Source organism: Mus caroli, unplaced genomic scaffold (assembly GCF_978045245.1).
Source record: "Mus caroli unplaced genomic scaffold, Mus_caroli_1 scaffold_18, whole genome shotgun sequence".
NCBI lineage: Eukaryota > Metazoa > Chordata > Mammalia > Rodentia > Muridae > Mus > Mus caroli.
In genome coordinates, this window is record NW_028227273.1 from 69,304,051 (window position 1) to 69,330,686 (window position 26,636).

The 26,636-nt window shown below is 52.1% G+C and overlaps 4 protein-coding genes across 8 annotated transcripts; 3 read left to right on the forward strand and 1 right to left on the reverse strand.

Moving 5' to 3' along the window:
• The first annotated feature begins 2,396 nt into the window (after positions 1–2,396).
• On the forward strand, positions 2,397–9,663 carry Tbl3 (transducin beta like 3). The gene is made up of 22 exons (XM_021149038.2): positions 2,397–2,519; positions 3,889–3,940; positions 4,023–4,118; positions 4,459–4,506; positions 4,601–4,742; positions 4,826–4,910; positions 4,990–5,160; positions 5,414–5,489; positions 5,575–5,668; positions 5,752–5,933; positions 6,022–6,163; positions 6,249–6,307; positions 6,978–7,081; positions 7,689–7,836; positions 7,937–8,167; positions 8,263–8,333; positions 8,412–8,568; positions 8,649–8,707; positions 8,928–9,031; positions 9,120–9,191; positions 9,277–9,435; positions 9,526–9,663. The coding sequence occupies exons 1-22, from the start codon at positions 2,479–2,481 to the stop codon at positions 9,636–9,638; spliced, it is 2,406 nt and encodes an 801-aa protein (XP_021004697.1). The 5' UTR covers positions 2,397–2,478; the 3' UTR covers positions 9,639–9,663.
• A 118-nt stretch (positions 9,664–9,781) lies between these two features.
• Positions 9,782–12,884, reverse strand: Noxo1 (NADPH oxidase organizer 1). 2 transcript variants are annotated; one of them, XM_085832749.1, is made up of 8 exons: positions 11,872–12,884; positions 11,681–11,761; positions 11,450–11,522; positions 11,189–11,366; positions 10,850–11,031; positions 10,643–10,756; positions 10,295–10,412; positions 9,782–10,191 (listed from the first exon to the last, which is right to left on the reverse strand). In XM_085832749.1, exons 1-8 carry the CDS (start codon positions 11,935–11,937, stop codon positions 9,957–9,959), a joined length of 1,047 nt encoding a protein of 348 aa, XP_085688875.1. In that variant the 5' UTR covers positions 11,938–12,884; the 3' UTR covers positions 9,782–9,956. The 2 variants fall into 2 exon arrangements, with proteins under 2 accessions (XP_085688875.1, XP_021004698.1); XM_021149039.2 differs by having other exon boundaries at positions 11,450–11,525.
• Positions 12,885–13,655: 771 nt separating this feature from the next.
• Positions 13,656–16,601, forward strand: Gfer (growth factor, augmenter of liver regeneration). 4 transcript variants are annotated; one of them, XM_021149206.3, is made up of 3 exons: positions 13,656–14,403; positions 14,777–14,973; positions 15,899–16,601. In XM_021149206.3, exons 1-3 carry the CDS (start codon positions 13,729–13,731, stop codon positions 16,059–16,061), a joined length of 1,035 nt encoding a protein of 344 aa, XP_021004865.2. In that variant the 5' UTR covers positions 13,656–13,728; the 3' UTR covers positions 16,062–16,601. The 4 variants fall into 4 exon arrangements, with proteins under 4 accessions (XP_021004865.2, XP_085689019.1, XP_085689018.1 ...); XM_085832893.1 differs by having other exon boundaries at positions 14,072–14,403; positions 14,810–14,973; positions 15,904–16,601; XM_085832892.1 differs by having other exon boundaries at positions 14,077–14,403; positions 15,904–16,601.
• Positions 16,602–19,696: 3,095 nt separating this feature from the next.
• Positions 19,697–24,438, forward strand: Syngr3 (synaptogyrin 3). The gene is made up of 4 exons (XM_021149839.2): positions 19,697–19,919; positions 21,891–22,128; positions 22,878–23,020; positions 23,099–24,438. Exons 1-4 carry the CDS (start codon positions 19,821–19,823, stop codon positions 23,306–23,308), a joined length of 690 nt encoding a protein of 229 aa, XP_021005498.1. The 5' UTR covers positions 19,697–19,820; the 3' UTR covers positions 23,309–24,438.
• Positions 24,439–26,636: the final 2,198 nt, after the last annotated feature.

Genomic DNA, 26,636 nt, shown 5'->3' on the forward strand with positions numbered 1-26,636 from the left:
TTTCTCTGTGTAGCCCTGGCTGTCCTGGAACTCACTCTGTAGACCAGGCTGGCCTTGAACTCAGAAATCCGCCTGCCTCTGCCTCCCAAATGCTGGGATTAAAGACGTGTGCCACCACTGCCCGGCCTTTTCTTCATTTCTAACTGTGCCACTACCTCCAGGTTTCACCTGTGCACTGTCTCTCTTGCCAGTAGGGGCCCTGAGAATGGACTGGCTCACCAAGTTCAAAGGTGGGTCCGCATATGTTTACACCACAGTGGTAGTGGTGAGCCAATCAGCCATCCTGTTTTTCCTCAAAGTAACCAGCACTAAATTAGTGGGAGGAAGACACCAGAAACTTTCAAAACTCCAGGCTCTCAAGGAGAAGCTGGGCCTTGTCTCAGTGCCTCGTCTGCATCATGGAGGGTCTTTATGCCTGCTATGTGTATGATTTCCTACCCATAAAAAACAACTTTCTTTGCCTGCTCACTCTGTTTGTCCTGCTTGCCATCTTTGAGAGTTCTCTGCTGCCACCTGTTACACTTGAGTTTCTTTCCCCTGCATTTTAATTCTTTTATTGGCAGAGAAAATGAGTCTAATCAAGACTCCCTAGATGGTTACATCTTTCAGGACTGTTACATATTGACCATACCTACTAAGGGGCAAATGTAAACATTTCCAGAAGCATTTAATAAAAGAAAATGGTTTATTTGAGACAGGTTTTCACTACAGAGTCTTGGTTGACTTGATATTCATTAAGTAGACCAGGCCAGTCTTGAATTCAGACATCTGTTTGCCTCTGCCTCCTGAGTACTGGGATTAAAGGTATCTCCAACCATGCCCAGGCCAAAAGCACTTTAAAAATCCACGTTAAGACAAAAGGCCTGGAAGGAGGGTGGTAATAGCACACGCCTTTAATTCCAGCACTCATGATTCAGAGGCAGGAGGAATCTCTGTGAGTTCAAAGCCAGCCTGGGCTAGATTGTTTCAAGCCAACCAAGGCTACATAAAGACCATGTTGCGCGCCAGGCATTTGGGAGGCAGAGGCAGGCAAATTTCTGAGTTTGAGGCTAGCCTGGTCTACAGAGTGAGTTCCAGGGCTACAACACAGAAACCCTGTCTTGAAAAAACAAAAAAACAAAACAAAACAAAAAGACCATGTTGCTTGTTTTCAGAAACACACACACACAGACACATACACACACACACTAAATGATAACTTGAGGGTATTGGAGAGGCTGAAACAGAAAGAGCTTGAGCCTGAAGCCAGTCTAGATTATCACACAATTCCAGACCAGCCTAAAACTAACTGAATACATAACCAGACTCTTCCTTAATCATTTTTTTTCTGAGACAGGGTTTTTCTGTGTAGCCTTGGCTGTGTTGAAACTTATGCTATAGACAAGGCTGACCCTGAATTCAGAGATCCACCTGCCTCTGCTTACTGAGTGTAAATTAATTTTCTTTTTAAGATTTATTTATGTATCCAGTGTTCTGCCTGCATGTACGCCTGAAGGCCAGAAGAGGGCACTAGATCTCACTATGGATGGTTGTGAGCCACTCCTGGAAATTGAACTCAGGATCTCTGGAGAAGCAGTCAGGACTCTTCACCGCTGAGCCATCTCTCCAGCCCTGCAAATTATTATTATTATTATTATTATTATTATTATTATTATTATTATTAATTTGTTTTTTCGAGACAGGGTTTCTCTGTATAGCCCTGGCTGTCCTGGAATCTCACTCTGTAGACCAGGCTGGGCTCGAACTCAGAAATCCACCTCCCTCTGCCTCCCGAGTGCTGGGATTAAAGGCGTGCGCCACCACGCCCGGCTGCAAATTAATTTTTAATGAAAAGAAAACAAGCCGGAAGGGCAACGCCTTTAATAACAGCAATCCTGAAGTAGAAGTAGGCAGATCTTCAATAGAACGAGTTCTAGGACAGCCAAGGCTTCAGAGAATCTGAGTCTCGAAAATCACAAAAGAAAGGGAGTGGGGGGAGAGGGAGGGAAGGAGGAAAGGAGAGCGAGACAGATACACACAAACACACAGAGGGGTGGGGGCGAGACACAGAGGCAAAAGTTGTTCTGGGCAAGGTCACAAAAGCATGTGATAGGAGGGGAAGCTTTAAGCACCGCCTAGACACCAGTCCGTTGTTGTAAAAGGCATCTTGTCTAACAAAACCAAAACAAAAGAAAAAAGAAAGGACAGGACAGGACAGTTCAGGAAAGGAAAGGATAGGACAGGAAAGGAAAGGAAAACAGACCCAATGAAAACAGTAAATAAGACGTTCTACTGCCAGCTGCCAGCGTCCACACTGGAAATGCCTTCGGCTCCCACTCCTAGTGGCAGCAGCCGGTCTCCCGGCGCGCATGCTGATGGCGTCAAAGAGTTGTGGCTCCTGACGTCATCACCGCGTGCCTTGAAGTACAGAGTAGCACACTGGCCGGTTCACGCGGGGGCAAAGGCTGCTGAACTTGGAGGCAAGCGCTGCCCTGGGACATGGCCGAGATTGCGGCAGGATTGTGCCGCTTCAAAGCCAAGTAAGTCCTCGGAGGAGGCGCGGACCCGAAGGGAAATGGGGAGGAACCGGAAAAGGGAGCCAGGAGTTTAGGAGGGGTGTTCATTGTGATAGCGGGGGCTCTGAGTCCTGAGCTCAGTCAGTTCTCCTGTGAACAGCTGCTGTTTAGTGCTAAGATAGGAAGAGGCTCTGCCTTTATCCATAGTGTGTAGTTTTCAGATAATTAATTCCCATCTGTCACTGAGTGGAATGGATTATGGCAAGCGAGCTCTTGCAAAGAAAAGCCTCGGTGCTGACAGCATCTCTGTAGATGGGTTAACTGGTTGCAGAGTCTCCGACGCTGCTTTTATTTTGATGGGCAGACTTCCACGGACTGGACTTAGGAGCTTGGAGGGCAGAGCATTTGAATTTGGGAAGCCCAGCCCAGCCCAAATAGAGGGCAGAAGCAAATGACCTGTTATAGTGCCTGAGCCAGGAGCAGTGACGCTGTGGTGTTGACCATTAAGAAAGATAGGCAAAGCCGGGCATGGTGGCGCACGCCTTTGATCCCAGCACTCTGGAGGCCGAGGCAGAGGCAGGCGGATTTCTGAGTTTGAGGCCAGCCTGGTCTACAAAGTGAGTTCCAGGACAGCCAGGGCTGGCTATACAGAGAAACCCTCTGTCAAAAAACAAACAAAAAAGAAAAAAGAAAGAAAGATAGAAGTCCTTCTGGGCCTGGCAGGGTAATGTCACAAAAGCATGTGAGGTGTGAAAGAAGGGGAAGTTTAGGCACTGCAGAGACACCCCTCAGTTGTTCTAGAAGTCATTAGACAACAGAGATGAAAGCGCTGGCAAGAAACTCACTGAGGTGACTGCAATGGCCACCGCCATTACCTCCCAGAAAACTTCATCGGCTTGGACCAAAGCAGTAGAGGGAGTGGAAAAGAGGGCAGCGTTAGTCAGATCCCAGAAGTCACTGCTAGTCGGGAGAAACCAAATGAGGCTGAGGCTGGAGGAGTGGGGTGGCATGCTGGGCCTACTGGTCAAGATTTTGAGAGTATGTTACTTTTCCTGGCCTCCCACAACTAGTAGGGAGCCCCAAAAGACCTCAGTGCTAAAGCCTGGGCTGTTGGGCTTCCTTCACCTTGAGTCAGGCCTGTCTCTTCTACCTGTCTGATGACCCCATGAGAGCCACTGGGGCATGCGCACCAGCTAGCTCTGGATCGCAGCCTCTCCGGAATGTGAAACATCCCCCCACGGAGATGCTTGCTTTTCACCCCCGGGGTTCCTGCTGCTTCCTGGGCGCTCAGCAAGGGCAAGCATTTGTCTCATCTCTGGGAGAGCACCCAGTGGTCTGGGGGCACTGGGGCAAGGGCATTAGGCCATCACTCAGCATCCTGTTCTCTTCCCAGCTATGCTGTTGAGCGAAAGATTGAACCTTTCTACAAGGGTGGGAAAGCACAGGTAACTATGCCAGGGGCATAGCGGGGTGGGGGGCTTAGGGGGTACTGAATAGTTCCTTGGCTGAGACCCCTTTTGTCCCTAGCTGGACCAGACTGGCCATTACCTCTTCTGTGTCTGTGGTACCAAAGTTAACATCCTGGATGTGGCCTCAGGGGCTTTGCTTCGGAGCCTGGAGCAGGTAAGGACAGACTTGGGCAGATGTGAGAGGCCCTTGGGGAGGTAAGGACAGACTTGGGCAGATGTGAGAGGCCCTGGAGCAGGTAAGGACAGACTTGGGCAGATGTGAGAGGCCCTTGGGGAGGGCAGCATATTCTTTTTTTTGTTTTGTTTTGTTTTTCAAGACAGGGTTTCTTTGTATAGCTCTGGCTGTCCTGGAGCTCACTTTGTAGACCAGGCTGGCCTCGAACTCAGAAATCCCCCTGCCTCTGCCTCCCGGGTGCTGGGATTAAAGGCGTGCGCCACCATGCCTGGCTGGCAGCATATTCTTATGGTGTTCTCTATGCCCACTCTTCCTTTAGGAGGACCAAGAGGACATTACTGCCTTTGACCTCAGTCCTGATGATGAAGTATGATGGGTAGGGGTGGTGGGTAAGCTCTGGGACCTCCCTTCCACACTGAATGTATTATCCCCCATCTTTACTATCCCCCACCCTTCCCCAGGTACTTGTAACAGCCAGCCGTGCACTGCTGCTGGCTCAGTGGGCCTGGCGAGAAGGCACTGTCACTCGCCTGTGGAAGGCGATACACACAGCTCCTGTGGCCTCCATGGCTTTTGATGCCACCTCTACACTGTTAGCCACAGGTAGGACCCCAGCTAGGTGGGTGTGCTGGGGAACACTAAGGCAAGGGCTCTGTACACCCTTAACCTCAAACACATTCCTACAGGCGGCTGTGATGGGGCTGTACGTGTTTGGGACATTGTGCAACATTATGGGACACACCACTTTCGAGGCTCGCCTGGTGTCGTACAGTTAGTAGGGTGGTGGGGGAAGGATGGGCGGGGGCACCACCCTTGGAAGTCCAGCTCATTTGTCTGTCCCTGCTTTCAGTTTGGTGGCCTTCCATCCAGACCCCACCCGCCTGCTGCTCTTCTCCTCAGCTGTGGACACCTCTATCCGCGTGTGGTCACTGCAGGACCGCTTGTGTTTGGCTGTCCTGACTGCACACTATAGTGCTGTCACTTCTCTGTCCTTTAGTGAGGATGGCCACACTATGCTCAGGTCAGTGGCTGGCTACTGGTGGGTGGAAAGGAGAGGTCAGCCGGGCGGTGGTGGCACACACCTTTAATCCTAGCACTTGGGAGGCAAAGGCAGGTGGATTTCTGCGTTCAAGACCAGCCTGGTCTACAAAGTGAGTTCCAGGACAGCCAAGGCTATACAGAGAAACCCTGTCTCGAAAAACCAAAAAAAAAAAAAAGAAAAGAAAGGGGAGGCCAAGGCTGAGACTGCAACAGAGGGACCTGCTTTTCCTCAGCTCTGGCCGTGACAAGATCTGCATAGTTTGGGACCTTCAGAGCTACCAGACTACAAGGACGGTGCCAGTGTTTGAGGTATGGCTGCCTACAGGCCAGGGTCTGTGAATGGGGCAAGGAGAGGATACTTGGCTGATTAGGCTCTGATCTTGCTCATCCACAGAGCGTGGAAGCCTCTGTGCTACTGCCCGAACAGCCGGCACCTGCGCTGGGTGTGAAGAGCTCAGGCCTACACTTCTTAACAGCTGGTGACCAAGGTGTGGGGGACTGGCCACACGTGGACCAGGGGCTGGGGGAAGCCTGTGGACCTCATCCTTCAACAGCCCTTGTTATCCTTCAGGGATCCTTCGTGTGTGGGAGGCCGCTTCTGGGCAGTGTGTATACACCCAGCCACAAATGCCAGGCCTACAGCAGGAACTGACCCACTGTACCCTGGCCCATGCTGCTGACCTGCTCCTCACTGTCACTGCCGATCACAACCTGCTCCTCTATGAGGCACACTCCTTACAGTTGCAGAAACAGGTAAGCATTTGTTCCTGACCAGTGCAGGGCTTGGTTCTAGGCTTCTTTTCATGCAGGCCCTCACTCATGACTTTCCTGTCTCCCACAGTTTGCTGGCTATAGTGAGGAAGTATTGGATGTTCGGTTCCTGGGGCCTAGTGACTCCCACATCGTCGTGGCTTCCAATAGCCCTTGCCTGAAGGTGTTTGAACTGCAGACTTTGGCCTGTCAGATCCTCCATGGTCACACAGGCAAGTCCTCAGCCTGGAGTTGATAGAACCCTTCCCCATCTCCTTGATACAATTGTTCTCTAACCACTCCTCCCCTCTCTCCCAGACATTGTCTTGGCCCTGGATGTGTTCCGGAAGGGGTGGCTCTTTGCTAGCTGTGCCAAGGTGAGACCCCAGAAGAGATATGATGACAGCTGGGCAGTGGTGGCACACCTTTAATCCCAGCACTTGGGGTGCTGGGCAGAGGCAGGCGGATCTTTGTGAGTTCCAGGACAGCTAGGGCTACATCGGGAAACCTTGTCTTGAAAAACCAAGAGAGGGCTGGAGAGATGGCTCAGTGGTTAAGAGCTCCGACTGCTCTTCCAAAGGTCCCGAGTTCAAATCCCAGCAACCACATGGTGGCTCACAACCATCCGTAATGAGATCTGACTCCCTCTTCTGGTGTGTCTAAAGACAGCTACAGTGTACTTACATATAATAATAAGTAAATAAATTTAAAAAAAAAAAAAAAAAAAAGAAAAACCAAGAGAGCCAGGTGGTGGTAGCGCACACCTTTAATCCCAGCACTTGGGAGGCAGAGGCAGGCGGATTTCTGAGTTCGAGGCCAGCCTGGTCTACAAAGTGAGTTCCAGGACAGCCAGGACTATACAGAGAAACCCTGTCTCGAAAAAAAACAAAAAGAAAAGAAAAAGAAAGAAAAAAAGAAAAACCAAGAGAGAGGGGTGGGGGGAGGGAGGAGGAAGGGGATGGGAGGGGAAGGCCCAGGCCTCCCAAGTGAAAACCAAGGCAAGAAAACTATGACTCATCATCTCTCTCCAACCCCTACTTCCCATAGGATCAGAGCATACGCATCTGGAAGATGAACAAGGCTGGCCAGGTGGCCTGTGTAGCTCAGGGTTCTGGCCACACACACAGTGTGGGCACCATCTGCTGTTCTAGGTAAGGGATCAAGACCGGGCCCAGGGGTATCCAAGGAGGGAAAGGCCCAAGTTACTGGCTTCTAGCACAGGGTAGAGAATGAGTGTGCTCATTTGGCCATGCTATGGGGCTTTAGCAAAGATGTGGAACAGAGAAGAGGCCCGGGGGACTTGGGTGCCCTTGGAAGGTGGACAAAGTGGGAAGGGCATGATATGGGGAGAATGACTGAAGGAGGTCCTGCTGGAGAAGGTGACCCTTCATTAAGAGCTTGATCTGTGCTTGGCACCAGTTGCTGGATACTGAGGGTGGATGGGATAGGCAGAGGCATTTGGGGGTGATGTTGGCCGGTCTGCATGCTGAGACGAGTCCTGATCATGGTGCAGAGGGCAGAGCTTGGTGCACTGCAGCTAGTATCCCTCGGCCTGAGCAGTGCCTCCTTTCTTTTTTTGTTGTTGTTGGTTTTTTTCGAGACAGGGTTTCTCTGTATAGCTCTGGCTATCCTGGAACTCACTTTGTAGACCAGGCTGGCCTTGAACTCAGACATCCGCCTGCCTCTGCAGCCCGAGTGCTGGGATTAAAGGCGTGTGCCACCACGCCTGGCTAGTGTCTCCTTTCTTGTTGGATACAGGCTAAAAGAATCTTTCCTGGTGACGGGCAGTCAGGACTGTACTGTGAAGCTCTGGCCCCTCCCTGAAGCTCTGCTGTCCAAGAACACAGCTGCAGACAGTGGCACCGTGCTTCTGCAAGCCCAGACCACTCAGCGCTGCCACGACAAAGTAGCTAGCCACACATGGCCTCTGGGGTGGGGTGTGGCTGAGCCTTTGCTGGGATGGGTGTCTTAGTGTCTTAACTTTTGCTACTTGCTTTTGTCACCAGGACATCAACAGTTTGGCTGTCTCCCCCAATGACAAGCTGTTAGCAACAGGCTCACAGGATCGCACAGCTAAGCTCTGGGCCTTGCCTCAGTGCCAACTGTTAGGTGTTTTTACAGGCCACCGACGTGGCCTCTGGAATGTCCAGTTCTCACCTACGGACCAGGTGCTGGCCACAGCCTCTGCTGATGGCACCATCAAGCTCTGGTCACTGCAGGACTTCAGTTGTCTCAAGGTAGGTATATATATTACCGTCTGTAGTATCCAGTATATGGGTATATAATATACCCTCTCGTGCCCATACCACTCGGGTCCTCTGTCTCCCTGCAGACATTTGAGGGACATGATGCTTCTGTACTGAAGGTGGCCTTTGTAAGCCGTGGCTCACAGCTGCTGTCTAGGTGAGTGGGCTAGGAGTCGGCTGGGGATACCTGGGGAGGGACACGCCCCTACACTGAGCCCTTCCATTCTCAACTCAGTGGCTCTGATGGGCTCCTGAAGCTGTGGACCATTAAGAGCAACGAGTGTGTGCGGACCCTGGATGCTCACGAGGACAAGGTCTGGGGGCTACATTGCAGCCAACTGGATGATCATGCCATCACCGGTGGCAGTGACTCCCGAATCATTCTCTGGAAGGTTTGAACCCTATTGGGTGGGATGAGGCAGGGCAGTCCTTTGACAGCACTGGGGCTTGGCTGACCCTAATTTGATCCCAGGATGTGACAGAAGCTGAGCAGGCAGAAGAGCAGGCCAAACGGGAAGAGCAGGTGATCAAGTGAGTCTGGGCTGGGTAGACCCTGCTGCATCCCCTCAGGAGCAGCACCCCTTGCACGTCCTAGCAGTACCAGCTCCTGCATCTAGTAGCAGCAGCAGCAGCCCCTGCATGTTCCTACTGTGCAGCAGCAGGAAATGGGCTGAGGTAGAGTTCATACTTATGGGCACTCAGGCTGAGCCGGGGTCTCTGAGTGACCATGTCCTTTCCTCTGTCCCACTAGGCAGCAAGAACTGGACAACCTGCTCCATGAGAAGCGGTATCTCCGGGCACTAGGCCTTGCCATCTCTTTGGATCGTCCCCACACTGTGCTGACCGTTATCCAGGGTCAGCGCCTGCCCCAGGAGGAGGTGGGGTAGGGGAGGTTCCAGGGATTGGTGAGCCCTTTCCTCAAGCTCAGACTTTCCTCTCATAGCCATCCGGAGAGATCCTGAGGCCTGTGAGAAACTGGAAGCCACTGTACTCCGACTGCGAAGAGACCAGAAAGGTAGTGGGCAGGCTGGAGGAAACCAGGCTGGGGAGGGGGTGGCCTGGTGGGCAGAATGGGGTTGGTGACCATCTGTTACCTACAGAGGCCCTGCTGCGCTTCTGTGTCACGTGGAACACAAACTCCAGACATTGCCACGAAGCCCAGGCTGTGCTTGGTGTGCTTCTGCGGCATGAGGCTCCTGAAGAGCTGCTGGCCTACGACGGGGTGCGGGGGTCACTGGAGGCCTTGCTGCCCTACACTGGTATGTGACATGGTCCTGGGTCCAGGGATGCTCCTGGTGGGCTCACAGACAACCCCCACCCCAGCCTGAACCTCCTCTGTTTTCCTCTAGAGCGGCACTTTCAGCGGCTTAGCAGGACACTGCAAGCAGCCACCTTCCTGGACTTCCTGTGGCACAACATGAAGCTGTCCCCACTCCCTGCTGCAGCTCCCCCAGCCCTGTGAAACAGAGAAAAGTTAACTTTTCTAACTTGGTTTCTCATGTGAATCTGCTCAGTCTCCCAGAGTCCTTGGCCACACTCGGCTGACCGAGGCGTCATCTGTAGGAATTCAAGCCCACCCTGCCCCAGTCCCTCAGTGCACAGTGATTTGGGTGAAGTCATTCCAGTTTTATTTAGAGGAAATAGAAAGTTAGCTGGCCCGTGGCCCGGCCAGCCATAGAGCCCCACTCTTAATCCTGCTTTCTTGGTGAGGTCTAGATCCCTGCTTTGCCTGAGGTTGGCTTTGACAGTACAACCTCTCTGCAGAGCAGCAATACAATCCTCAACGGGGAACCCGAGTCCCTTGTTCCTGTCCCAGTGCCCTGCGGGTAATGGAGCAGCATCGACTCTGGATGGCACTCATACAGGGACGAGTTGGTACTACAGGGGGAACGGTCCTGTCCTCAGCCACCTTGTCTGCCCCAGCACTGTCTGGGAACCCTGGCCTGCCCAGGAGTGAGCCCAGCCCTTCAGGTTGCAGCGACATTGCAGGGAGTAGGCCTATCTGGCCATTATACCTGCAGGAAAAGCAGGGCTTGGTTAAGGAGTTACCTATGTTCCCGTCCGGCCAGGCAGGGCCTGCCACTGCTCCACCACACAGAGACACACACTTCACTGTACCTGCACAGCCACCAGCCTCGGTCTGAGGTCTCCAGCACATGGACACGTGCCCCTGAGGGCACGGATAGCTCATCAGAGCGACTGCCCTCATAGGCCTGGGTAGTGCAGAACTGCCTCCCTAGGATAGTGATTTGAGGATCACTGTGCAGCTGAAGGTCAGAGTCCTCACCGTTCCCGGGCTTGCCTCTGGGCATCCTGGGCTGCTCTGAAACCCACTTGGGCTTGCTCCTGGCTCTAAGCAGCACCCACATGCCTAGTGCCTCACTACTACCTCCCTCCTGGGCGTGGTTTTGGCCTTGCCAAAGGTCCATTCATAGTGGTGAGTTTATAGTAGGGATGGGCTCATACCACTTCCTTGCAAAGCCAGGCCTGACTCCTGGCCTTGGCCTGTTGCTACCTCCTCCAGGTAGGGAGCTGGAAACCAGGCTACCTGCTGATCCTTGTTCTCTACCAGCCACCAACCTGTTTAAGAGGCCAGGGAAGGGCTCAGATACCTGGGTCTGCATCCATTTTGAACAGAGGGAAAACCTCAGGTTCTTAATAGTGAGGTTTTACCTGAAGGATGTCGTAGTAATATGTCCAGAATTTCTTGAGCCTTGGTGTGGAAAGGTCTGTCTCTTATGTCAAGAGTGTGGAAAGGCTGTACACAGGGAATGCTCTGAGCCTCCAGGCTATGAATGGCAAGGCTGCCTCTCGGTTGGGATAAGGGCTCCTCTGGTGTAGGCAGGATCACCAGGCTGGGCAGTGCAGCCCACACATGTAAGAAATAAGTAGGAAGGCTGGGACTACCCCTTTCCCCATATATGTGTGTGTGTGTGTGTGTGTGTCGGCCCAGCCTTTTCACCTGCCCCTCCAACAAGTGCATTGGCTGGGAGCAGGGGGAAGGTTAGTCACCTGCCAGGAGGCAGCATGGGCTCCAGATCCAGAGGTTTGGGTACAAAGAAGCCGTGGAGTGCTGAACTCCTCAATATGTGTTCTGAGGTTGCCAGCAATGCCCGTACATAGGTGTCCAGCAGCCGCAAACGTACCAGGCCACGACCAGTATGCCCCCGGCGTGTCAGCAATGGAGCATCTGCCCGGGTATCACAAGCACACACTGTGGGACCCCACTCACCCACACTGCCCTTACCATCCCGTGACCCTTACAGGCCTGACCAGGAAGCTTGGGAAGAACTTGTTCGGATCTCCGTAGCAGGCCTGCCTCCACTGGGAAGGTTTTCTTAAGGGTCTTCTGGTGGGGAGGAGTGGGTGTTAGTCTTTGAGATGGAGAGAACCCCCCCAGGGAGGGAAGGGTCCCTAGAAGAGCTCCTACAGGCAGAAGGGGAGGTCCTTGGACTGAGGTCATCCACAGACAGAGTATCAGAGTGTAGTCCCAGTGTTACTCACCTGGAGCTGCCTGAACTCATCCCAGCTCCTCCGCACAAATGTGTCACTGTTGTCTGACCAGCACACGGAGAAGGCAAATGTCTGTGTGAGGAAAGGTAGAGGCCACATCTCCTTCAGTCTTTGCCAGTTCTCCTTTTGCATCTTTGGAGACAATCGGTGCAGGGGTGAGGGGCCGGGGCAGTGTGGTCTACCTGGAGTCGGTCCATTTGCACCAAGGCTACAGCATGGGCTGATACTGGGTGTCTTGGGCTTGCCATGACTGTGGATGACTACCACAGGGAGCTTGGAGGAGCTCTGAGCATCCGGAAGAAGTGAAGTGGAATTCCCCAACACTGCCCTAAGTAGAGTCCCCTCGAAGCACTCACACTCCAGGAAAGGGTTCAGTTTCCTGGTTCTTGAAGCACAAAAAAACGGAGAGGATTCATCACAGGAAGACTGTGCCAGGGGGAGGGGCAAGCCTGGGCAGGTGGAAGAAAAGGTCCTTTGTACAGGACTGTTCTCAAACAGAACCACCTGGGGCTCCTTTCCTCCCTTAGTCTGGGGAAGAAAAACTGTAGGGAGCACCTGCCCCCTCTGCCTCTTCTTCATCCTGCCGTGACCTCCTCCAGGGTGTGCCTAACAGCTTGCTCTTTGAATCCACCCTGGGCTACAGTACAGTCTGTTACAGACACAGACAACCTTGAGTCAACTACTGGGTCCTTTTTTGGTTGCTTTGTTTTGTTCGGTTTTGGTTTTGGTTGTTTTTATCTTGTTTTGAGATGGGGTTTTGCCAGAGTTGGGAATCTTACTGCCTTAGGCTCCTGAGCAGCTATGTCATGGAACAGGTCTCCTTACTTGGCTAAGTCTTGGCATTGCCTTTAATAACTTACTGGCTTCTTTCAGAAATGTTGGAAGTCAGAAGCTGGAAAAGTGAGGAATTGTGAGCCCCTCTTACCACTCAGTTGACAGCCTCTGTTTACCCCTCCCAACCTTAGATGCTCTCCACTCTACCTAGCCACTGCCTCTCTCGGATGCACACAGAGGAGCCCCCAACTCTGGGTTCCTCCCTGTCTCTTTAAAAAAAAATCTGTTCTCAGTGGGGTAGCACATGCCTTTAATCCCAGCACTTGGGTGGCAGAGGCAGGTAGATTTCTGAGATCAAGGCCACCCTGGTCTACAAAGAGAGTCCAGGACAGTCAAGACTGGTTACACTAAGAAACCCTGTCTTGAAATACACAAAACAAAAAAACCCACTGTCCCAAATTGCCCAACATCTCTGTTTTTAGGGAAAAAAATGCCAGTTGCTACCATGGTCATAAGTAGGCCTTGCCGGACTCTGGATTCTGCCTCTATCTCCACTATCACCCTCCCCTAGACCCTGCCCCCAGCGACACTGGTGTTTTTGTAAAATGTCAAGCGTTTGAGCTGATTTCTTATCCCAAAGGCCTGTGCCTAAGGATCTCCTCACCCTCTGCACAGCTTTCATCAGTTTTGTAAATAAGATTTATTCTGGTGACTGGGTTTTCTCCATTTGCATCACTGGTTAAAGGCTAAAGAGGGAGGCTAGTTCCTTGTTCTGCTCAGTGGGGGAAACAGCACCTGGAGAGAGCAGCCACTCTACAAATATTTGCAGAAAGAGTGAATGAACACATGGAGGCAAGGGAAGGCGTTTAAGTCAAACACTTGAAGAGGTGGTGTGGTGGCAAAAAGATTCAAGAATTCAACATCATCTTCACTCAGCTACATACAGAGTACAAAGTTAGTCCAAGTTACAGGAGACCCTGTCTTAAAAAAAAAAAAAAAAAAAGGAAGAAATTCCTGAGGCTGCTATTAAAATGGGCATAATAATCTTTTATCCAAGCTAGAGGATGAGGACACGCCCTCTCTCAAGGTTGCGCAGTGGGGGACAGTTACTAGGGCATAGGTAGCCTCTGGCAATAAGTACAGTCTGGTCTCTGTGAGGCCACGCCCCGTCGCGCGTTGCCAAGGCACCGAGAAGCGTGTAGGTGAGCACGTCGTAAGGCAGGAAGACCCCAAATTTTGCCGCCCGTAAGTGTCTGAGCCAAGCGATGGGGGTGATGCGAGAAGCATCTCGGAACTCATCTCAGTCCAAGATCTCAGCACAGCCGCAGCGCGCCTTCCACGACACGCTTCACTTCTGCGGGAGGAAGCCTGAACCCCACCATGGACCACGCGCGCCGGGCTCGCGGCGGGTCACCAGGCGCAAGAGTACCCGCAGAGCCGGAGCCGCAGCCGCCCGTGCCGCCGCGGCCCGGGCCTCCGGCGCCGCCTCCTCCCGCCCCGAGGCCTCCCACGCCTCCGCGACCCGGGCCACCACCTCGGCCCCCAGCCCCGCCCCGCCGCCAGGCCCCGCCTCCTGCCCCTGCCTGAGCCCAGCCCCGGGCTGCCGTTCCCGCTCCTGCCGCCGCGCGCTGGCGGTGGCGTGCACGCTCCTCCGAACTGTCGCCGGCACGCCCTCTTGGTCCCGCTGCCCGCACGCCAGCAAGATGGCGGCGCCCAGCGAGCCGGCGGGCTTCCCTCGCGGCAGTCGCTTCTCCTTCCTGCCGGGCGGCGCGCGCTCCGAGGTGACCGACGACCTGGTGACTGACGCGCGGGGCCGTGGCGCAAGGCATAGAGACGACACCACCCCTGCCGCGGCCCCGGCGCCGCAAGGTTTGGAGCACGGGAAGCGACCGTGCCGGGCCTGCGTGGACTTCAAGTCGTGGATGCGGACCCAGCAGAAGGTGCAGATGCCCCGCTTGGCCGCCCGGTCCCCCACACACCTGGTTTCCAGGTTCCCGTTCGGCTACAGCACGGCCCAAGCCCTCAGGGTTGGCTGTGCCTAAACACGTTTACCCCTCACCCACACACACCGTTAGGCTCAAACTTTTGCGCTTTCAGCCACAGGCTAGTCGGATCGAGTTAGTAGACTGTTAACTGAAAAAGGGAGCGTTCTTGTTTCCTTTATTATTATTATTACTATTATTATTATTAGTGATACTGGGAATTCGAACCGAAGGCCTCTGGCGTACAACGCAGTCTGCCACTGGGTTGGAATTTTATGGGCTTTCTGGTTGGGTAAGAGTGAATTGACCTTTAGTCGGCCTACTTCTGCAGCGGGACATCAAGTTTAGGGAGGACTGTCCACAGGATCGGGAAGAATTGGGTCGCCACACCTGGGCTTTCCTCCATACGCTGGCTGCCTATTACCCGGACATGCCCACGCCAGAACAACAACAGGATATGGCCCAGTTCATACATATATTTTCCAAGTTTTACCCCTGCGAGGAATGTGCGGAAGACATAAGGAAGAGGTAAGTTCTGGTTGTACCTCTGTCAGTAAGGTCCCTAGAGCGGATCTAGCTGATGCCGGGCGGTGGTGGCGCACGCCTTTAATCCCAGCACTTGGGAAGCAGAGGCAGGTGGATTTTTGAGTTCGAGGCCAGCCTGGTCTACAGAGTGAGTTCCAGGACAGCCAGAGCTGCACAGAGAAACCCTGTCTCAAAAAACCAAAAAAAAAAAAAAAAAAGAGGGCATAGCTGATGTCATAGAGAAGGGCCTAGAACTGTAGATTCAGAAGTGACAGGTTCCTAGGAGAGGGGACACCAAAAGGGAAGTTGGGGTTTAGGGGCCTTCTCCTTTCTCAAAAGCCCAGTTCTTATAGTTCTTACTTATTCCTATGGGGCTCAAGCCAACCCCTCAGCTTAGTTACCGGCTTTAAAAACTGGACTGGCCGGGCGTGGTGGCGCACGCCTTTAATCCCAGCACTCGGGAGGCAGAGGCAGGCGGATTTCTGAGTTCGAGGCCAGCCTGATCTACAAAGTGAGCTCCAGGACAGCCAGAGCTATAAAGAGAAACCCTGTCTCGAAAAACCAAAAAAAAAAAAAAAAAAAAAAAAAAAACTGGACTGAAATAAGCATCCCTCACTCTCAGTGGACTAACCTATTCTCCTTAGGTATTTCTAGGTCGGACCCCTGGGGCAGTTGCACTTGCTATTTGAAGCCTAAGCAGTTAGGAGTGAGGGGGAACTCTAGCTTCATTGTGCCCCTGGTGCTGAGAAACAATCCTTTGTGCCAGGCCCTACCTAGAAACTCTAGATTCAGCCCCCCCCACCCCCCACCAACCGCTCTTGGCCTTACGGGAAGATAAGTCATAGCAGTGCCCCAACTCCCCGTCCCCCAGACACTGGCAGAGACAGGAGCCGGGATCTCCTTACATCCTTCTGTGCTTCTCTCAAAGGATAGGCAGGAACCAGCCAGACACAAGCACTCGAGTATCCTTCAGCCAGTGGCTGTGCCGCCTGCACAATGAAGTGAATCGGAAGCTGGGCAAGCCTGATTTTGACTGCTCGAGAGTAGATGAGCGTTGGCGGGACGGCTGGAAGGACGGCTCCTGTGACTAGAAGATTACCAGCAGGGCGGCGTGAGGGGCATCTAGCCTGGTTCTATGGGCAACAGCTTGATTGACGATTAAAGTGCATCTGAGCCAACACTTGTTTCTGTAGTTGGGGGAGAGATCCCTAGAACCCTGCCTCTGGGAACCCTGCCACAGGATTAACAAATGGAGATGCCTACTACAGACACTTGGGTGGCCTCCTCAGCGAAAGCCCCATGGGACTGAAGGTGAGAGGCAGGAGTGGTCCAGGTGCCTCGTACCCTTCATTTGGGACGTAATTGCCCCAAAGGAAGATGGGCTAGATGACCACCTTACTACTACACAGCCCTGGCTGCCTACAAGAACTGTGACCCTGGCAACTCTGCCATTTCACAATTGAAGCAGGGTCCCCCAGCTCCAGCAGGGTTTTTCCTCTTAGGGTGTACCAACCATGGTGCCCACTGCCAGCCTGGCATATGGTCTTCTGCAGCTATAACAAGCATGTCAGCAGAGGGTCCTGGGAACAGCTTCCTTAGCGTTTGAGGCCAAAATAAACCAAAGTGACTTAGGGGCTGGTTTCTGTGTGCTTTGTACTTGTGCTTACAGTGATGGGCTGGCTCGGCTTTGCCTTTCTGTGATTAGTTGGGCCCTCTTGTCTGGAGTTGGCAGAAGTCACCATGGTGCAGCTGAGACACACATTTCAGGGAGTGTCAGAATTTCCAGGGTAATAAAGAAGCTGAAGAAGACTAGGGGTCTGTGGGGATACAAATGGGGAGTGGTCAGAGTGTCGCCAGCTGGGATTGTGTCTCCGTGAAGTTGAGAATTGCTGAGTATAAACTCTGCAGCTGTTGAGCATCTCTGGATCAGCTCGGCTGGATCTATCCTTAGGCCAGGCTCCCAACCACAGCATCCCAGCAGCATGTGTGCCCCAGTCCTATGATCACAGAGGTGGCATGACTTCCTTGTACCTCCAGTAGGGCATCCCCACCTAAGGAGGCCCTTAGGTGTGCTGGCTTCTACAGAGGATGCTCAGAGGGGTCCAAGCAAAAAGGATACAAGAGCAGCTGGCCGGCTGAGAAAGCTGACCCTTTCCTTTTCCAGGACTTCTCTCTGATGAGGCTTAATGCAGCCATGCTATGGAACCAAGGGTTTCCTGTTAAAAGCTGTGATCATCTGCTTGTACTGCTGGTGAACTTTGCTCCTTCTCCTTGTCACTTCCTCTTTTCCTGGCTTTCCCTGAAGTCGTATACACACACTAGCCTCCTATTTATACTTCACTTAAGAGCACTGGCTGCTTGCTGTTCCATCACCCATGTAGTGACTCGATCAGTAACTCCAGTCCCGGGGGGTCCAATACCCTCTTCTGGTCTCTGTGGCTACCAGGTACAAAACCCATTCAGAAATACATGCAGGCAACACTCCAGACACAATTGTTGCCGTGTCCTCTCCCCAAACATACGCAGGGTTTCTCTGTGTGGCCCTGGCGGGCTTGGAACTCAAAACCTGTAGAAGACCAGGTTGGCCTGGGAATTCACAGACATTTTCCTGCCTCTTGCTCCTGAGTGCTGGGATTAAAGGCTTGTGCCAACACTGCCTTGTTCAAAACACATTAAATGTCCCCGACCCCAAAAAGCTGGGTATGATAACACATGCCTTTAACTTTAACCTGAGCACTTAAGAGGCAGAAACAGATATCTGAAGTGTGAGGCCAGCTCAGTCTACATACTAAGTTCCAGGCTAGCCAGGGTTACATAGATCCTGTCAAACAAACAAACAAACAAACCTACACAATAACTTTATTTACTTACTTTTGGTTTTTTGAGACAGGGTTTCTCTGCCTACATCTGCCTCCAAAGTGCTGGGATTAAAGGCATGCGCTACCACTGCCCAGCCAATAAATTTATTTTTAGAAAGTAAATGAAGCCAGGCGTGGTGGCACATGCCTTTAATCTCAGCACTTGGGAGGCAGAGGAAGTGAATTTCTGAGTTCGAGGCCAGCCTGGTCTACAGAGTGAGTTCCAGGATAGCCACAGCTACACAAGAGAAACCCTGTCTTGAAAAACCAAAAAAAAAAAAGGAAATCAAAAGCTTCACTTTGTCCCTGTTCACAGAGCATCTGGGTCAAGACAAGCAGAACTCGTGTGAAGGAAGGTTTGGTTTGAGCTGGCATTTTAGAGCTGTCAGCACAGACAGAGGGATATGAAAAAAGATAAACATCAGAAGTGTAAGCTCATGGGTGAACCCGAAGCAAACATTTCCAAAATGGCAAGTGGAGGTGCCTGGCCATCAGATGCAGGGTAGGGGCTTGGTTATAACAGGGTTTTGAGGGAATGGAGGAAGAGGCACTAGAAATAGATGGGTAACAGCTTGAATTTGCTGCTAAGGGAGACAGAAGTATGAGCACGAACTGTTTGTTTTGGTGATAATTGGGAATTTAAAACCCCATGCATGCTACTAGCTAAGCAGGCACTCTACCACTGAGCTCAATACTCAGCCCAGGAATGGTGTTTTTCAAAGAATATGCTGCATTGTTTGGGTGCTGATGAAAATGATGGAGGAGAAGGACAAAATGGGCGATCACACAGATCTTCTGTTCACAGCTAAAAGAGATGGGATGCTCACCTGCATCCAACTAGACTGAAACAAGACAGACCAGAGCCAGTGGTTCCTCCAGCTACACTTTCCTCTGAAGAACGAACAACAGGTCCCACAAAGTAAAGTGTGTAGTCTCCATATGTGGGAGCTTTCCTTATACCCAGCTTTGGTCCCAGGAAGACAGAGATAGGTAACTGGGGCCTTACCCGTGATCAACTACACCCTAGCTTCTGTGACCATGAAGGTGAAGCCATTCAGTCTCTTACCAGCCTGGCACTGAAAGAGCATCAAGTGGCTCTGTTAGTCAGGGGAATCCCAGCAGAGGCCAGGATAATTAGGCAACAGTTGGGACAAGATCTTATCTCTGGTAATTCTCCCCTCCCAGAACTCAGGATTAATTAGCTACAGATCAACCCAGACCAGAAATGGAAAGGGCTTCTGGAAGAAATGACTTGGCCTGAGGAGAACAGACATGCTCAACCTTAATTTCTGCTGGTCACAGTGGACTCTGCTTCCCAGACAGTACCCCTGATAGTGACAGTACTGCCATTCTCCCCACCTGACCCTGTTAGGAAGGTACAACCTATGAAGAAGAAGCCAGAATACAGGGGAGATGTGAGCCACAGACAACACAAGTGTGCACAACACCTATGAGCTGAGCTTTTCTTGATTCAAGGGCTAGTGAGAACGCCCCGCCAGAGATTTACCTCTGGTTGTCTGAGGTTGGGGGCTCGTTCTCTCTTCCTGAATGTAAAGGTCAAGATGCTGGGCCTCAGTTTCCTCTTACATACTCACCAAAAGGCTCTCCTGATCAGAGAAGCAGGATGCTGCACTTGTCCTCCTGTCGATGCTCTTGGCTATGTCAAAATCTGAGCTTACCTTCTCTTGCCCACCTCTAAACCCCATAAGGGCTTCGTTCTGTGTTTCCTGAGAATGTCCCTATCTCCAACTCTGTCATACGAGGGAGAGCGAGTGGGAAGGATCCAGGGCAGGGCTCAGACCCCGACGCATGGACCTAGTCGGGGGCGCTGGCTCAGCCCCGCCCCGCGCGCCCCCGTCGCAGCCGACGCGCGCTCCCGGGAGGCGGCGGCAGAGGCAGCATCCACAGCATCAGCAGCCTCAGCTTCAGCCCCGGGCGGTCTCCGGCGGGGAAGGCCAGTGGGACAAACGGACAGAAGGCAAAGGGCCCGCAATGGAGGGAGCATCCTTTGGTGCGGGCCGTGCGGGAGCTGCCTTTGATCCCGTGAGCTTTGCGCGGCGGCCCCAGACCCTGTTGCGGGTCGTGTCCTGGGTGAGTGGTCCCTAAGCTGGCCCCTTCCCTGTCCCCCGCCTCTCTTAGCATCCCTTATCCCCCACCCTCACTCACCCCCTGCCCATCGCCCCTCACCCTCCTCTCCGCCAGTCCCTCCCCCCACCCCCCGCCCGCAGGTTGGGGTGACGTCACATGGCTAGGCGCGCCCACCTGCGGGCGGGGGAAGGGCCGGCTGTTACCAATAGACCTTGAGAGGTCACCGCTGGTCTCCCCCTGCCCTCAATTCCTCTTAAGGTCTAATACAGTCCCCTTCCTCGGTCTTTTCATTTTTCCGGCTCCCACGACCTGGAAGTAGGCACAGAGTTGCGGATGTGATTCTCCTAGTATATCAGGGACTTAATTACACATGGAAGAGGGGGTATAGGAGCCAAGGGGAATGCGCAGTTTCTTCCCTTTGCCTGATCACAAATCCGCCAGGCTCATTTGGAGGGAGCGCTTCTTCCTAGACCCTTCAGGTCTAGCTGTGAGTTAAAGGAGGATAAGGAGGCTCCCTGCTGCTGTAGCTAGAAGGGGCTTATCTGGGAGGGCTTCCTGGAAATGGCATGGAAGCTACAGACCCGGAGTGATCTATCTCATTAGCGAATGTCTTCCCTGTCCTAGGCATTTAGGAGATGGGTGCTAAGTTCTGGATTTTGGATTTTGACCATCTGGGAGTCCTCTAATCTCCATGCCTGTCTTGAAAGAGGGCGGTTCCCAGGGTGGAGCCCCCCCCCCCCAAGATCTCGTGGACTGAAGGAGGAACAGTCTCTGGTCCTGACTTGTGGATTGCTTTCAAGAAACATGAGCATGCTGTGGCTACATTATCATGACTACCATTATCAAGGAGTTTAGTTGAGAATTGTGGAATGATAGAAGTTGAGATGTTTCTTAGAAATGTCCTAGACGTCTGCACTAAAATGACTGTGGTTTGCTTCTGTCCTGCCTTGGAGAACTAGTTGGTGGGCAGAAGGTCCTGAGGTTGAATCAAACCTTAGAGCCTCGATGCTCTTGATGGATATTATGATAACTACTCATGGGAATCTATTCTGAAATGCCCACTATTGCTGGTGGACATTCTTGGACCCAGCATTCCAAGCTAGGCTCCTTGACACCATGTGGGACACTGAGGAGCACACACACACAGGTTCTGTGTGCAGAGGTCAGGTTCGAAAAGGGAAAGGCTTGTATATTTCTCTAGACAGCTGCCCCGTGACTTCACTCTCCACAGTGCACTGGCCCACCACAACCCTGGAAATCATTGATGTAGGTGAAGGCTCCTGCTTCCACGCTTCAAGTAAACTCTGGGAGGTCATAAGGTTCTAAGACCCGAGGAGTGACTGCCCTGAGAAGCACAGTGTGAACCCTAATAGATTCCCTTATAAAGGGGATAAGAGTGGCACCTCTGATAATTTTGATTTAGATCACCTGTAACTGAGTTACAGTCTGCAGCTGCCATGTGGGTGCTGAGAAGTGAACACAGGTCCTCTTAACCACTGAGCCATATATCAGCGCTGTATTAGAGTCTCAAGTAGCCAAGGCTGTCTTCCTCTGATCCTTCTTACTCCACCTCCAGATCGATTGTTGAGATTACAGGCATGCAGCACCTCCATGCAAACGTAAATGTAAATACCAGTTTTTGTTTTGTTTTTCGAGGCAGGGTTTCTCTGTGTAGCCCTGGCTGTCCAGGAACTCACACTGTAGACCAGGCTGGCCTCGAATTCAGAAGTCCGCCTGCCTCTGCCTCCCAAGTGCTGGGATAAAAGGCGTGCGCCACCACTGCCTGGCGTAAGTAGCAGTTTTAATTACTCCTTAAATGCTTCTTTATTTTCAATAATTGTGCAGTACACGAGGGAGTGGGAAATGGGTTCGGTGCTGCAGAGGAACTCTGGGGCAGGTATGGAGACCTGAACTCTTGACAGGGGGAACAGATGCCTCAGGCAGTGGAGTGAGGCTCTGCTTGCTGCTCTGCAGGTGTTTTCTATTGCGGTGTTCGGACCGATTGTCAACGAGGGCTACGTGAACTCGGACAGTGGTCCAGAACTGCGCTGCGTCTTCAACGGAAACGCGGGAGCCTGCCGCTTCGGCGTCGTACTAGGTCTAGGGGCCTTCATCGCCTGCGTGGCTTTCTTGCTGCTGGACGTGCGCTTTCAGCAGATCAGCAGCGTCCGAGACCGCCGCCGGGCAGTGCTACTGGACCTGGGCTTCTCAGGTGGGCGGGGCCGGCGGTGAAAGGCGGGGCCTAATGTAGGGTGCGGTGCTGGGGCGGGACCTGATGCCTGAGCGAGGTGGGCGTGGGTGCCCTCCGAGGAGAGACAGAGCCTGATTCTTTCCGGGAAACCGTAGGATCTTTGTGGGGAAGTGACTGGATCTCTAAGGAACAGGACTAGGCGCGGGGACTGCCGCAGAGCTTCATCCGGGACTGTGGCAGGCTGAGAAATACTCCTCAGGGTTTTGAGCCGGGAGGACCCAGCCACAAGAGGGTGTGACCTAGAGATACAGGGTCGAAGTCTTGAGTTGAAAGCACGGAGTCAAAAAAAAAAAAAAAAAAAAGCCGGGCGTGGTGGCGCACGCCTTTAATCCCAGCACTTGAGAGGCAGAGGCAGGCGGATTTCTGAATTCGAGGCCAGCCTGGTCTACAAAGTGAGTTCCAGGACAGCCAGGGCTATACAGAGAAACCCTGTCTCGAAAAAACAAAAAGAAAGAGAGAGAGAGAGAGAGAGAGAGAGAGAGAGAGAGAAGAGAAAGAAAGCACGGAGTCTCTTTAGGGCACTTGGGGCCAGGACTAGAGAAAGAGGGGGCTGATGGGCTGAGTAAGGCTGAGCTTCGAAGGGGGCGGGGCTTTGGAGGTCATGTGAATGTTAATTTGCTGGTGAACCTAAGGGACATTGCACTTTCTCTGAATGTGCGAGGTCCTGTGGGTTGGCGGAGCACCATCTGATCATCAGCTCCCACCTGCAGGGGTCTGGTCCTTCCTGTGGTTCGTAGGCTTCTGTTTCCTCACCAATCAGTGGCAACGAACAACGCCAGGGCCAGGCACAGCGCAGGCTGGAGATGCGGCGCGTGCTGCCATCGCTTTCAGCTTCTTCTCCATCCTCAGCTGGGTGAGTGAGGGACCCGTGGGTGGCAGGGTTGGGGGTGTCTCCAGGTTTTCCCCAGCTGACCCTGATTCCCTTATACAGGTGGCGCTCACCGTGAAGGCCCTGCAGCGGTTCCGCCTAGGCACAGATATGTCTCTCTTTGCTACAGATCAGCTAGGTACTGGGGCTACCCAGGCCTACCCAGGCTACCCAGTGGGCAGTGGTGTGGAGGGTACAGAAACATACCAGAGCCCGCCCTTCACCGAGACCCTGGACACCAGCTCCAAAGGGTACCAGGTGCCTGCTTATTAGTAGGTGTTAGGCTCCGGCCAGGGCTGGAAGGCCACCTCACCACCGTAGGCCTCAAGGCCTCCTGAGACCTTTTCTGGGTCCTACCGTGCCAAGGACAGAGAAGGTGGCCACTATGGGCCTCTGGGACCAAGGGGAGTAGCCTCCCTGGTGCCTGGACTGTCCCCACAAAGTTCCCCCTAGCCAGAGATCTCAGTCTTAAGGCCCTGAGAAGAAAACAGTACTTCTTGGAGTGGACTGGCCTGGGAGGCATTCCTTTTATGGGCCAGCCAACCAGGGACTCACCTGTCCACTCTAAGTCAGAAGTCCAGCTGCCTCCCAGCTCAGGGTGCGGGGGCTCTGGGGACCAGGGAGAGGGAGACTTAATTGTACCCTTAGGTGGGGATCATGGCCCTTGTTCCCAGTCCCTGGCTCCTATCATGGTGGTCCACCCTGTCCAAGCTCCCTCCCCTCCTCTTGCAGGATCCCTAGAGCAGCTCAGCCCTGTCGGTGTTGTGATTGTGATTAAGTCTTCAGGTCTCATCTCATAGTGCCCCCATAAGCCGCCCCTCTCTGTGTGGCTCCTGCCCAGGTGTTTCTGGCCAGGAAGGTATAGACAACTATGGGCCTGGGCACCCGCCCTTCGGTAAGACCTTCCCTAGGGAACAGACAGCTGGGTACCTGGGTGCCAGGCAAGACAAGACTCTTACAAGGAGAGGACTAAAGGTCTCATCTGCCCAGGGTGTCACTGGAGAGAGTCGTTCCTGTAAATGGCTTAACCTTGGCTTCCTGAACCAGTCCCTCCCTAGTCTATCTTCTATTCCCTTTTAAGGCCCAGACCAGGTGTGGGTCCTTGTGCATAGCAGACTACTCATACATTGCTTGAAGCTGGCTTTTCACATCAAGTCAAAACCAAACTCGTTGCCATGTCTCATTCTTCCAGACAAAATGCCTCCCTGTGGAGTTGCAGTTGAATGACAACCCTGTACGTTGTAGCATAGACCAATCATGTGGATATTTAAGTGAACATGTTTACAATTTTTGTATATATGGATCTATTCCTTTTCCTCTGAAAGAACAATCCATGATTGTGTATTTTCAGTGTCCCCTGTTACAACTGCAACTTCTTTACAATAAAGACTGTACGTGCATTGACCATCAGTAAGGTCCTCCTGGAATCATTCTTATCCCTTTCCTGCCTGTGCTGGGGACTGCAGTCTCAGGGCATCAGGGCCCATAAATCAGGAGTGGAGGAGTAGGAAGGTGGGGATCAGGCTGATTCCCAGGTTCTAGAGAAAGACCACACAACCACAACCATGATTCCTTAACAGAGCACATTGCTCCGGTAAAATGTGCCGCTCCATGCAGGCTTGGCTCTCTGAAATGCTGCAGACCTCTGCTCTTTCATCCTTTTTCTTTCTTCCTCTTTTCTTTTTTTGATGTAGTCTGTGATTTGGTTTGTTTCTTTTGTATTCTCTCTCTCTCTCTCTTTTTTTTTTTTCCCTTCGGGACAGGGTTTTTCTGTATAGCCCTTGCTGTCCTAGAACTCACTTTGTAGACCAGGTTGGCCTCGAACTCAGAAATCCACCTGCCTCTGCCTCCCAAGTGTGCCACTACGCCCAGTTCACCCTACCCCTTTTAAGAATTTAAAAAAAAAAATTTTTTTAAAGATTTATTTATTTTTATGTATATGAGTATTTATGTAGCTGTACAGATGGTTGTGAGCCTTCCTGTGGTTGCTGGGAATTGAATTTAGTTCCTCTGCTTGCTCTGGTCGGCCCTGCTCGCTCAGTCCCTGTTTGTTCAGGCCCAAGAATTTACTTATTATTATAAGTAAGTACATTGTAGCTGTCTTCAGACACACCAGAAGAGGGCGTCTGATCTCATTACAGATGGTTGTGAGCCATCATGTGGTTGCTGGGATTTGAACTCAAGACCTTTGGAAGAGCAGTCAGTGCTCTTAACCGCTGAGCCATCTCACCAGCCCCTAAAAATTTATTTAATGTATGAGTGCTGTAGTGTATGTACACCTGCATGCCACAGATACCCTTATAGATAGATGGTCCCAAGCCACCATGTGGTTGCTGGGAATTGAGCTCAGGCCCTCTGGAAGAGCAGCCCATGCTCTTAACCACTGAGATATCTCACCAGGTTATATATATATATATATATATATATATATATATATATATATATATATATATATTAATGTGCATGTGTCTATGTAAATTTACACTACATTTGTTCTGGTCTGTGGAGACCAGAAGAGGGCTCTGGACTTCCTGAAAGTGGAGTTAAAAGCATTGTGAGCTGCTTGCTGTGGGTACAGGGTACTGAACCTGAGTTCTCTGCAAGAGCAGCATCAGCTCTAACCATTGAACCATCTCTCTAGCCTCCACCCCTCTTTTTTTTTTTTTTTTTTCCAAGACAGGGTTTCTCTGTGTAGCCCTGGCTGTCCTGGAACTCACTCTGTAGACCAGGCTGACCTCGAACTCAGAAATTTGCCTGCCTCTGCCTCTCAAGTGCTGGGATTAAAGGCGTGAGCCACCACCGCCCAGCTCCACCCCTCTTTTGAGACAAGGTCTCTCCATGAAGCCCTAACTGTTCAGGATTTTGCTATGTAAACTAGACTGGTTTTAAACCCACAGAGCTCTACCTGTCTCTCTCCTAGAATTAATGATGTTTACCACCACACCCATGGTAACCTCTAATTTATGATTTATGATCGTATTTATGTCTATATACATGGAACCACACAAAATTTGGAGATCAGCAAGGACTCATAGCGTCCTGGGTGGCTTAGAACTTGATGTGTAGACCAGGCTGGCCTCAACACATGCAGTGATCCTCTTGCCTCAGACTGCCAACTACTTGGATTACAGGCTTGCATCAGTGACCATTTCTTTTTTTTTTTAAAGATTTATTTATTTATTATATGTGAGTACACTGTAGCTGTCTTCAGACACTCCAGAAGAGGGCGCCAGATCTCATTACAGATGGTTGTTAGCCACCATGTGGTTGCTGGGATTTGAACTCTGGACCTTTGGAAGAGCAGTCGGGTGCTCTTACCCACTGAGCCATCTCACCAGCCCCCAGTGACCATTTCTGTCTTAGAGATTGAACCCAGGGTTTTGTGCAGGACTCTCTGCAGAGCTATAGCCTAGCCTCAATAAACACCTTTTATTCCTTTCTCTTTGTTTTTTTTTCAAGACAGGGTTTCTCTGTAGCCCTGGCTGTCTTGAAACTCACTCTGTAGACCAGGCTGGCCTTGAACTCAGAAATCCACCTGCCTCTGCCTCCTGAGTCCTGGGACTAAAGGCGTGCACCACCACTGCCTGGCTTGTCAGGCGTT